A 12849-nucleotide genomic window follows, 5' to 3' on the forward strand; every position below is an offset into this window, starting at 1 on the left:
TTTTCTTTTTTAGATGTTCCTTTTTTTTCCCACCTCTTTTAAATTTGTTGTAGACTGCTTTACTCTGGCTCCCTCCCTCCTCTTATCTCTTTAAAACTTTAAAGTTTGAATATGGTAGTTTCTTTTATAATATTCTGTTATCTCAAATTCTTAGGAATGGAATGCTAATAATCTTATTTGTTGTGATCCTTGACTAACCCGTAGGATTACCTGTATCTTCATGTGGCTTTTGATTTCTTTATTGGTATAAGAAACTATTTTTATTAGTTTTTTGGCTGCAGATTCACTCATCTCATTGCTAGTGTCAGTTTGGACTACACACCTCCTCATGTTATGAGAGATTTGCTCCCATGAATAGTTCTAAATAAAGAACTTTCTTGCAGCATCTCTGGGCTCAGATCATAGTTTCTAGGCCTCTTTTATGGGGAAGGACATCCTATTGAAGTAACTTAGTTTGTGGGGTTTTTTTGTTTGTTTAATGACCCTTTATAAATTCACTATCCCCTACCTGCTAAACCCTGCATATGACTTAATTTTGTCCCTGGCTCACTGTTTATTCTATTGGCACACATTCCTCTTGTGTTCAATTACACATTGCATGCTTTTGTCATCCTTATTGAGCATTTCTAGAAATATGAAGAGCAGAATTGTGGTTCTGTCAGTTCTCCATGTTGTTAGCAATTTGAAGCAGTTGAGACATGGAACAGCTCCTGAAGGCTCCTGGCACTTCCACAGTCTGGGCTTTGTTTTAACAGGAGCCAGTGTGACCCTGTCTTCTTCCTATTGCTGGGTTCATTCCTGGGATCTCCAGGTTCATCATTCTATAGCTGTGTGGATCCCAGGCCTGTCCTGTCAATTCTGGCTCTAAACTCTTCTCCTCTTAGACACCTGTTCATCCAGCTTGGATGCTTTCTCTTTATAAACTGTTTTTCTTTCCTTTGTGAGCAAACTGAAACCTACTCACTTGCTCAAGTCCGAGATTCCCAAGTCGATCATGTACTCCTCTGCTTTGACAGAAAATCATGCTATTTCTCTTATATATGCTTTTTAAAAGGGACACCTGATTTTTATAACTTTTGGAAGATTCTAAGTCTCTAAAAACCCAAGTTTTCTTCTAATTCAATTTAGTCTATTTTCCCCCCAAATGGTGTTAACTGCTTCATTCCAGTAAGCTGTCTCAGCTTATGTGGCCTTGACTTGAATTGTTGGATCCTGATGTCATTTTTCTAAAATCGGAACACAACTAGAATTTCTACAAATTAAAAATTCACTAGTAATTCTCAATAAGAAAAACATTTTTATTCTAGCTCCTCTTAGTTCTAGAAACAACATCCTAAAATCTTGAGACTGAGGTCTGGGCTCTACACCACACCACATGCCCCCTCCTCCGGAGGTCACTAAATACATTCTTGGTAGACAAAGATCCCGGTAGATTCTTCCTTGAGAAAACTTCATTTATTCTCAACATATCAGATATATTCATGCACGTAGAATTAAGCTTTTTCAAGACTCCTTTAACCAAAATATGACTGATGGGTAGCCAGGTAAAAAAATGAATGAGTAGTTGACAGTACATTTCCCACTCGAGAATAAAAGTGTAATTAATTTTTTTTTAAGTTAGCTGGGCATGGAGGTATACACCTGTAATCTCAGTAATTTGGGAGACTGAGGCAGGAATATTACAAGTTCAAAGCCAACCTGGGCAACTTATCGAAACCCTGTCTCATTCTTTTACAAAGTTTATTAATAGAAAAGGATATGTGCCTCATAATGTTGAGAAACATTACATACCTTTTTTCCTATTTTATACTTGAAATGAAGATTTAAATATTGACTCATTTCTGGTGCTTATATCAAAAGTCATCAAATTATCTCACACAAGGACTAAAAGTAGAGTTACAATGTTACATTTAAAATACAGCTTTTAGAATCATTTGTCTTTATATCATCTCTCACTTTGTATATTCATAAAACAGATTTATGTTATTTTTCATAAACTCTACCATGCCAATAACTTTTGAGGACATTCAACTAAATGTGGCTTTTAATATTGCATATTTCTCTGAACATGGTAGAAAGGATTTCTATATGAGCTGTCCTTGAACTTGATTTGACCTACTAATGAACTATATTTTATTTGAAACAGAAGCTTAGAATGCATACACATGACATTGGTCCTGGGTTAGTTGTAGTAAGTACAGTTCAGTGAGTAGACACTAACTATACTGTTAAACTTAACTTTTAAAAATGGTTTAAAAAAATCTTTACTAGAAAACCCATTTTCCCTACCTTTGCCCTCACCCATAAATGCAGTTCTAGAAAACAAAAAAATCAATAGAATCACTCATTTTTATTGTATACTGTTATTTGTCCTGAGTGTTAAAGATTATTTGTGAGATAAGTGCTCTATTTTCAACTACCAATTCCAAATAAAAGTAGTGTATACCCCTTCAAATTCATGTCCTGCTGTGGTCATTTGTGTGCAGGGGGCCTAGGAAAGTAATTAAAGTCCTCCTGAAGAGGAGACAGTTTTGAACCCTTTCATGCAATCACACAGCCTGGCTAAAATCTTTTCTTTTTCTAAATTAGAAGAAATCTAAAAAACAGTGATACTGGAATACTTTGTATTCTTTATATACACCTTCCTGTGAAAGTAGAGGATTATCAAGTCTATTAAATCCTTTTGTCCCAGATCAGAAGAGTATCATCACATATAAGAAACAATAAATGTTATCTCAAGTAGATGTTGTAGCATAATGTCATATATTAAAATGTTAACAAATTCACTTGGGTCTCCAATGTTTTAAATTTACTTATAACAAATAAAATTACTAAGGAAGAAACACTTGTCAATGCTTGTATTTCATAGAATATATACATGGAAACATGCACATGCACAACACAGATACACATACCCTGAAACTGAAAAGAGTAATCATATTTGAACTGTAGAAATGGAGGGCAGAGATAGATATAAACTTGGGAAACATTTGAAAATTTTATCATGTGCAATATGAATTTTAAAAATGACACATTAAATATAAAGCTGTGGGTGTAGTTCAGTGGTAAAACATGTGCTTAGCATGTGTGAAGCCCTGGATTTAATCCCAAGCACCAATACATATATATGTGAAAGCAAAAGATAGTACATGTGTTTAAGTTTTAATACTCATTTTTATCAAACTCCAAAACATCTTCCTACACTCATGATACTAAAACCACAAGAATATCTAGTCTAAAACTAATGTAGAAGGTTGCATAATAACTCTAAATTTTGGAAATTATGCCTGTTTTAAAAAGTTTCTTTTGTGATTGGAAATCAGTAAAGCTATCTCCCTGAGATCCTGTCTTGGCAGGACACTACATGAAGTTTTGGCACAAAGTTTCATTTAAAGCTATTTACCCACAATTGCATCCAACTCCCACATATGGGTGCACATCACATTTTATGTCATATTTTCATTCTAATAGTAAATGAAAATCACATAATTTACTGAATACTATGGGGTTTTGTATGAAATGCTGTAAAAGCACCAAAATCAGGAGAATTCCATAGGAACACCTTTTGTAAAAGTCAAGAACACTTTTCAATTTTTCTGATAGTAAATTCATATTGTGCCTGAATTTCAATCTTGGCTATATTTCAATGTTGACACCTCATGACTTGTAATAATGACAAGTAAGAGAAAGGCAGATACTGAGAAATTTTGCTTTGAAGTCACTCTCTCATAGAGTTTGCATTTTCCAGCCACATGCAAAACTGACAAGCTCCCTAAAATAATGATATTCTTTCACTGACTTTTCCCTAATGTCTCAGAAGTTAGAAACTAATGAAAGTTAAGACAAGCACCTCCCCAGCAAAATCTGCCAACTGCCAAGGATATAGATCTAAGAAAAGAGCTGGGTGGGGAGAAGAGCATCACAACATTGTCACAGATTTTTCATAGCTCTTTTTTTCCACATGCAAAACTCATTCTCCCAAAATTCCTTCAGATGATGAAACCTCTGAATTTTGATGGGTACTTTCCATAGTACTCATATTTTTTAAAAAAATTATTATAGGATATTCTTTTATTTTCTACCTTATATTTAAAACCTATGGCTTACAATCAAAAAATTTCCTTAAGATGAAATCATCCCTATGCCCTTTATACCCATTTTAGGTTTGCATTATTCCAAAGCTCATTAGAAAATGAAAAGATAAAAGACGTTCAATTTGTTTAAGGTTTAAATGAACTAGCTTGTTCTTAAATCAGTGGTTTCCGTATCAAGGAAGTTGAACTCCTAAGTGTCTCTCCCTGAGAAATTCTCTGTTCAGGGTTCAAGAGCAGATATTGGCTAGTGTTTCTTGGAGGTATCAGCTAGCATTCCTTGGTCTCTGCACATGGGACAACAGCTTCCTTTCACCAATTCAGGACTGAGACATGGAGCCAAGGGACAATTCTTCACCATGCACGTGACTTGGCCACTCTGAAAAGTTAAAAAAAAAAGTATGAAATGAAATACTGAATATCTCAATATGATAAAAAGTGCCCAGGGTCTGAGCTAATATTTGCACATGTATCCTATTCATTTTTTCTTTCTGCACATTTGCAGCATGAAAAGCCAGGCCTGAAATACAACCCTATAATGCATGACTTCTGGTATTATACAGCATGATATGCATAAGGAAGTTCATGCATTTCCAGAGGGCTGGTGGGAATTAGTTCTATTCAGAAAGCAATCTAAATAAAAAATTTAGGGCATTAAAAATGGTGGATACTATGATAAATCATTTTTATATTGTTATAGGAACTCATTATCTACTAAGCTCTTTCAGGCAGTGTTTGTGGTGATCTGAGTTGAGATAACGAGATGACTCGAAATCCCCTTCTGCTTCAGTTGACTTGTGTGACCTTGGATGAGTGACTTACACTTGCCTACATCCTGCTCCCTCATCTGTCAGTGAAGATGTGAAAGGTCTTCATGCTGTCTGGCAATCACTTCATTAGATCATAGCCACATTTATATAAATAACCAGAAGTCTCAAAAATCCTACACCAGTCTCTTGATCCTAAAAATACGCCTTAAACAGTCTGAGAACATAACTCAGTGGTAGAATGCTTATGTAGCATTTTCATGGCCCTGGCCTCAATCCCCTGTACTGTACAATTTTTTTTTTCTTTTAAATTCCTGAATTACTCACAAAAAAAATTTTTTTCCTGTTTTTGAATTTTTCAGGTGTATTTCAATTGGTTGGCAAGAAGTAGTAATGCAGGAAAATGATAGAAAGACCTCTGGCAGCACATACCTCACAGGTACAGTTAATGCAGTCTTCTTTCATCCAGCGCTCCCGGTCTCTCCTGTGTGTCCCTTTATCATCCCTGCATCCCCCCTGCTTTAGGCGTGCCTCCAGCTTGTTTATCTGAAAGAGGAGGAGAGGAGAGGAAAGTGGGAATTCAAGTAGAAGCAACAAAGCTGATAAATAACATGGCTCGATGAAATGCTCCACTCTGTAAAGCACACTCCTAGAAAGCAGAGGAAACTTCAAAGCCCACATTATTTCTCTTTCACATTTTCCCCCAGAACTTAATACATTTGAATCATCCAGCAGCTAAACTAATAAACAGTTTCCTATGCATGGAAGAATGTTGAACACGGATCTAGGATTTGAAGAAGTACATTTTTTAAAAAAAGAAAGGGATTTCAGATCAAATAAGTGAAGTTACATATTTAGAAAAATATCAGTAGAAACAACAATTCAACAAATCAATATTTTATTTCTTCCTTGTTACCAAGCTGTTCTGTATTACATTCATTTAATAAATGTGCACTAAGTTTTAAGGATGAAAGCAAGAAACTCAGGCTCTTAAGGTGCTTATGATTTGGTAGAAATAGCAACACAATAGCTAAAAGCCAGTTAGATAATGAGGGTTTGTATGGGTTTGGGGAAGCCCACCCCAGGAAGGTAGAGGAGACCCTGTATATGAACTAAAGAGTTACCTCCAAATTCACGGGTGAAATCCTAAACCTGCAATGACTATTCAGAGACGGGGCCTATCATGATATAATTAAGGTTGAATTAGTTGTAAGGGTGGGGCTTTAATTCAGTTTTACCAGTGTTCTTATAAAACAAGAAAAAGACATTAGGAGTTTGCATAGAAGAAAGACCACGTGGAGATGCAGTAAGAAGGTGAACATCAGTGAGCAGTAAGAAGGTGAACATCAGTCAGCACCATGACTTTGAATTTCCAGACTCCAGAAATACAAGGAAATCAATTACTGTTTTTTACACCACTTAGCCCATGGTATTTTGTTACAGTGCCTGAGCAGATATTACAATATGCCTTCCATGAGAAAAACTATGTCAGCTGCAAAAAACTGACAAATATTACAGAACAAATATTTCAGAGAAAAGCCAAATGGAAAAATTATGTGTCCAACCACCAAGACCACAAGCAGGTCAGTATTTTCAGGAATGAAAACTGATGGAGGCTGGGGGAATACAAGCAAATTTTGGTGAGAACTGAGACTTGAGGAGTACACAGGTCCTAAAACTGACGTAAGTTAACTGACTACCAACTGAGAAGGAAATAACCCCACCATATTCACTACTATGGCTATACAGAGGATCAACTGGTGGGATTTGTGACTGAAAACAGAGGAAAGGGCAAGAAGACCAATATGCTCCAGAGAAGAAGGAGAAGGTGCTTGGCTGGATAAGGGGTAGAGGAAAATGGAAGAATCCACAATGGCTCCAAAGATCCAGTTTTCATTGGGTGCATAAATAATGGTGACATTCAACAGGATATTATTCTAGAGAATAAATTGCAAAAGAGTAATAACGTATGAAGAAATTAAAGATGTTTAGTTAAACAAGGTTTTTAGGAACAATGGAAATGATATGATTTTCAAAACTAAAAGAGACCAAGTCCAAGAATATTGAGTGACTTGTCAAAGCACTGTAGCTGCATTGTCATGGGTTAAATTGAGTTCCTCACAAAATTTATGTAATGAAGTCATAACCCCCAGTACATCAGGGCATGACTATATTTGGAGGAAAAACACACGACTTTTGAGTTTCTGGGTCTGGTTTATTTTACTTAACGTAATGTTCTCCAGTTCCATCCATTTTTTCCACAAATAACATAATTTTATTTTTCTTTATGGCTGAATAAAACTCCATTGTGTATAAAAGAGCATTTTCTATATCTATTTGTCCATTGATGTACATCTAAAAATCCCAAATTACACTGCAAATTAGTGCAGCCAATATGGAAAGCAGTATGGAGATTCCTTGGAAAATTAGGAATGAAATCACCCTTTGACCCAGCTACCCCACTCCTCAGTCGTTAGCCAAAGGACTTAAAATCAGCATACTACAGGGACACAGTCACATCAATGTTTACAGCAGCACAATCCACAATAGCTAAACTGTGGAGCCAACCTAGGTGCCCTTCAACAGATGAATGGTTAAAAAAAATGTGGCACATATACACAATGGAATTTTACTCCACAATAAAAGAGAATAAAATCATGGCATTTTCAGGTAAATGGATGGAGTTGGAGGAAATAATGCTAAGTGAAGTTAGCCAATCCCTAAAAACCAAATGCCGAATGTTTTCTCTGACAATAAGGAGCCTGATTCATAGTGGTGTAGGGAGGGGGAGCATGGGAGGAACAGAAGAACTCTAGATAGGGCAGAGGGGTGGGAAGAGAAGGGAGGGGGCATGGGGTTAGAAATGATGGTGGAATGTGATGGACATCATTATCCAAAGTACAGGTATGAAGACACGAATTGGCGTCAACATGTATGAAGATATGAAAAAAAAATCCTGAATTACAGTTTGTGCAAATCACATGTACAGAAATACTAATATATTTGACAGAATTTTGGTCAGTTCTATTAAGTGGTCATTTGTTCCTGAGGTCCACTTAATTTTGTCACCAAAGTTTCCCACCCTGGAAGTAGATTGCGCTAGACTGCAGTGTTTTTCCAATAACATTCAGTGGCCTTGTCTAGTGGGCCTATCCCTGTGGGCCCCTCCTGGTCACCCTCCCTGGAAAAGTGTAATTCTCTCTTGATGTCATCAGACTTGGCTTTTTGACTCCCCCTGGCCACGAGCATGTGAGCAGAACTAATGTAAGTCGTAACTGGAGAGGTTCTGACCACCTGGCCCAGCATTGCTGATTTCCTTCTGCTGCAAGCAAACCATACACCAGATGAGGATAGTTTTTCAGTGTAAGGAATCAAAAAAATCTGTGGGGGACAGACACAAACTCCCAAAAGCATAAAACTTGATTGAGAAATAAATCCTTCTTGATACGAATCACTAAGATTCAGAGTTATTACTGCTGCATAGCTTCACAGGCCTATCTAATTCATGGTTTAATCTAGGCTAGGCTGCCAGATGAAACAATAATAAAAGCAGAAATCGAATCAAAACAACAAGAATTACTAGGCTATTTTCTTCATTGATATTCTAGATGAAATCATTTAAGCATCTGTCTATAGTTGCATGAACGTGGATATGAAAAAGTTGTGATTTTCTCATTGATCCACTCATGTTGCTGAAAACCTTTTGTACGGAAAATTCAAAGGGATGGATGGAAAGGACAGAAGCATCCTTAGTGTATAAACTTGAATTGTAAAGTCAAAAGCACTCTCTCTAAGGCTCAAGTTTTGAAAGCCCAATATGCTTATTCAGAGCACAAAAGATCTGTCTCCAGATGTTTCACAAGAGAACACAGTCTGTAAATTTGCAGGCCCACACCTACAAGATGCAAGGCCGTGGTTGGACATTGTTCCTGATCTCTTTGTTATAAAACAGTGAAGAAATCTGTCTGTGTTCAGAAATATGATGAGTGTTTTATTCCGCTTTTTTACTGCTATAACCAAGAGACTGACAAGAACAATTAGTGGAGGAAAAGTTTATTTGGGTCTCACAGTTTCAGAGGTCTCAGTCCATCAATAGCTCTGTGCCTGAGGTAAGGAAGAGTGTGGGAGGAGGACAGTGGCTCAAGACATGGCCACCAAGAAGCAGAGAAAGAGTTCTACTCAATAAAGACAAAATATATACCCGAAAGGCACACCTCCAATGACCCATCGCCTCCAGCCACACTCTACCTGCCTACAGTTACTACCCAGTTAATCCCAGTCAGTGGATTAATGCACTGATTAGATTAAGGCTCTCATAACCACTATTCCACCTTTAATCTTTCTTACATTGTCTCACACATGAGCTTTTGGGGAAATCCTAATATCTAAACTATAACAATGAGTCAAAAATAAACCAAGGAGGTTGAGGCATCATTCTCATCCTTACAATAAAAATTGGAAAAACTGAAAATCAGTGACTTTTCTTGGAGAACTAGGATCAGAGGGTAAAGGACCCTCTGAAATTTAGAAGACAGGTAAATTAAAAGAGATATGGCAGGGCTGGGATTGTGGCTCAGTGGTAGAGTGATCGCCTAGCATGCCTGAGGCACTGGGTTCAATCCTCAGCACCACATAAAGATATGTGTCCACCTAAAACTAAAAAATAAATATTAAAAAAAGAAGTTTAAAAACAGAGAGACATGGCAACCACATTCTGCTTACTGACTAGACTGATGAGTATTGAAGCCACAATCTGATAGGAACACTGACAGCTTTATGTCTGTGTTGACGTGGAGAAAATGTTTGTGGATGACATTAGCATTTAAATTGGTGAACTTTGGGTAAAGCAGACTGCCCTTTGCAATGTCAGTGGGCCTTACCCAATGAGTTGGAGGCCTGAGTGGAGCCAATGTTTGGCCTTCCTAAGCAGGAGGGAATTCTCCAGAAGACAACCTTCCAATCTGCAGCACTGATTCTTCTGGGTTTTGAGCCTGTGGGACCACACTGCAGAATGGACTCGACAGTGCCTGTGGCTGCCAGTCTCTATATTCACCCTAGTGAGCTGGTGTGATATAATAAGCAAGTAAACAATAAATCAATCTATTTGTTCTCTATCTGTGGAGAATGTAAAACAAACTTAATGGTAATTTTGCCAAATTGCTCAAGACTGAGTGAGAACCCATGTGAACCAGACAAAATGCTGGAAGTTACTGTCTTATGGGGCCCCACACATTCACAGGCTTTATTAAAAGGAACTTCATGAGGTTGTATTGAAAGGATCTAACAAATGTCCTTCCGTTGCCCTGGCTTGGGGAGGGTAAGGAACTTCCTTTGTGAAACTCACTCAGAGACTTTTCTGTAAGAAACTCATTGTTATACAAAATTACCTATAAGAGGATGTGAGGGGAAAGGGGGAAAAAAGAGAGAGAAATGAGTTACAGTAGATGGGGTAGAGAGAGATGATGGGAGGGGAGGGGAGGGGGATAAGAAGGGAATAGGAAAGGCAGCAGAATACAACAGACACTAGTATGGCAGTTTGTATAAATGTGGAAGTATAACCAACGTGATCCTGCAATTTGTACATGTGGTAAAAATAAGAATTCATACCCCATTTGAATCAAAAGTATGATATATGATATGTCAAGATCATTGTAATGTTTTGAGCAGCCAATAAAAAAAAAAGAAGAAATACCTATATGCCAAGAGGAAGGATTTGCCAGGGCAGAGATCTAACACCTTGTCCAAACTAAGAGAAGGGAATTCTTACTCACTTCATTCATCCTCGGGCTTCCTGGCTCATATGGTGAATAGAGAAACTAAAGGTCAATTTTTCCATGAAATTGATTAGGAATGGCCCAGACAGGGACCATGCTTTCAGGGGGGAAAGTCACAGCATTGGAGAAACACTTGTGAAGGTGACAGCCCCCCAAACAGGTCCATTAAGAAACCAAGATTTAGCCAGAAGACAAAATAGTACTCCCCTGCCCCCACACCTAGCCAGGACACCCAGCTATGATAACCATGTGTTACAGCAGAGACAGTTGAAAGCCACAGACTAGCTATGAGCAAGAGGATACTTAAGGAGGCCAAAGTCAACAGAAGAAAGAAAAATAAGGATGCTAGAGAAATTATGACACCTAAAGCTACATGAAACACTAAACATAGAACAGCATGTCGTGTATTTGATATAAAAACCTAAAGCTAAGGTCTATTTACTGCAGTTCCGTCACTCAAGACGTCATGCTTGGCTTTAAACCAAATTTACAAGGCATGATTCAAAAGAAAATAAAAGACATTTTATGACTTAAAGTGAATATCAGAAGCAAACTCAGACATAACCCAGATGTTAGAATTATCATTCAGGATTTACTATGACTAACATGCTCAGGACCAAAATGGGAAAAATAGAGAACATGCAGAAAAAGATTGGTCAGATAAGGACATAGATGGAATGGCTAAGAAATGATAAAAAGACAATCCCAGAAATAATAAAACACCATAACCAAAATAAAGGATGCCTTTGACGACTCCAGTGGTAGACTTGATGTTAAGTCAGGATGTTCTAGAGAAAGAAAACCAATAGGATATGTTCCATATCATATCAATTTTATAATAAAGATTTATCATAAGGTATTGGCTGCCACAATTATGAAAACTGAAAAGTCCCATTAGTTGGAGATCCAGAAAAGCCAGTGATCTGACTTGAAGTCCTAAGAGCCACACAGACAATTGTGCAGATTCCAGACCATGTCTGAAGCCTGAGAACCAGAACCAGGAGATGATCCATGCACCAGTTCAAACAGTCTGCAGAAATCTTCTAAATCCTTCTTTTCTGCATGTTTTTACTTTATTTGCACACTCAAGAGATTTGTTAGTGCTCACCCATATCGGGAGGCCCGTCTGCTTTACTTGGTTATTAACATGCTAATCTCTTCCAGCAACACCCCCACAAACACACCCAAAAACAATGTTCAATCAGATATCTGACTATCTCATGTCTCAGTCAGGTTGACATGTAAAATTAACCATCATATCCATGATGGTCAAGGAAAGAATCATTTAACATGAAAATACAACAACAATAACTTCCCAAACTGAAATGCAAAAAGAAAACAAAAGAAGAAGAAACTGGCAGAAAATCTAAGACCTTTAAGACATAAACAATTTTGCTCTTTGGGGTCCCTTGTAATCGCATAAGAACTTTGGATTCATTTTTCCATTTCTGCAAAAAAATGGTGTGTTAATTTTCTAGGACTGATGTAAACTGATATTACAGAGCTGGTTGTTCAAACAACAGTAATTTGTTTTCTCAAAGTTCCAGAGTCTAGAAGTCCAAGATCAAGGTTCAGGCAGGTCACTTTCCTCTGAAGCCTCTCCTCAGCTTGTGAAAGCACACCTCTCACCATGCATGTCTTCACACGGTGCATTTTATCACATTTTCCTCTGTGTAGGCATATCTTGAGCATCTGTCCTATGTCTTTAATCCCCTCTGCCAGCCAACTTGGAATAGGGCCCACCCTAACAGCCTCATTTTTCACTTAGTTACCTTTTCTAATGGCCCTATCTTCAAATGCATCCACATTCTGTAGTATTGGGAGTTAGGACTTTAACCTATGAATTGTGGCGTTCCACACTTAGGGAGTGCTTGGGGATTATTAACATCTTAACAATAGTAAGTCTTCCAATCAGTGAACATGGGCTGTTTTTTTTTTTTTTTCATTTATTTAGGTCTTTTTAAATTTCTTTCCACTACATTCTATGAGTTGCATAATTAAAGATTTATAGTTCTTTGTTGGCTTGATTCTTGAATATTTTCCTAGCTTTGATGCTATTATAAGTGGAATGTCTCTGTTAATTTTTTTCCCCAGGTTGCTTATTCCAAGTGCAAAAAAATATAATTAGCTTCTATTTATTAACTTTGTATCTTGCAATAATGAAAGACTTGTTTTTTAGGTAAAATAAACTATTATAATAACACTCAAATTGGTAAA

The 12849-nt window shown here is 37.3% G+C and overlaps 1 protein-coding gene across 1 annotated transcript in view; it reads right to left on the bottom strand.

The window, feature by feature from the left end:
* Positions 1 to 936: 936 nt before the first annotated feature.
* The window catches only part of PXDNL (peroxidasin like), a 489071-nt gene continuing 477158 nt past the window's right edge, over positions 937 to 12849 (bottom strand). Inside the window, exons 22-23 of the mRNA XM_081265922.1 lie at positions 5291 to 5404; positions 937 to 4470 (exon numbers count right to left, since the gene is read on the bottom strand). Of these exons, the coding sequence (XP_081122048.1) occupies positions 4339 to 4470; positions 5291 to 5404 (246 nt within the window). The 3' untranslated portion in view covers positions 937 to 4338. The remainder of the gene's footprint in view (positions 4471 to 5290; positions 5405 to 12849) is intronic.

The sequence above is a fragment of the Spermophilus citellus genome, assembly GCF_964194105.1.
Source record: "Spermophilus citellus genome assembly, chromosome: 14".
Taxonomy (NCBI): Eukaryota; Metazoa; Chordata; class Mammalia; order Rodentia; family Sciuridae; genus Spermophilus; species Spermophilus citellus.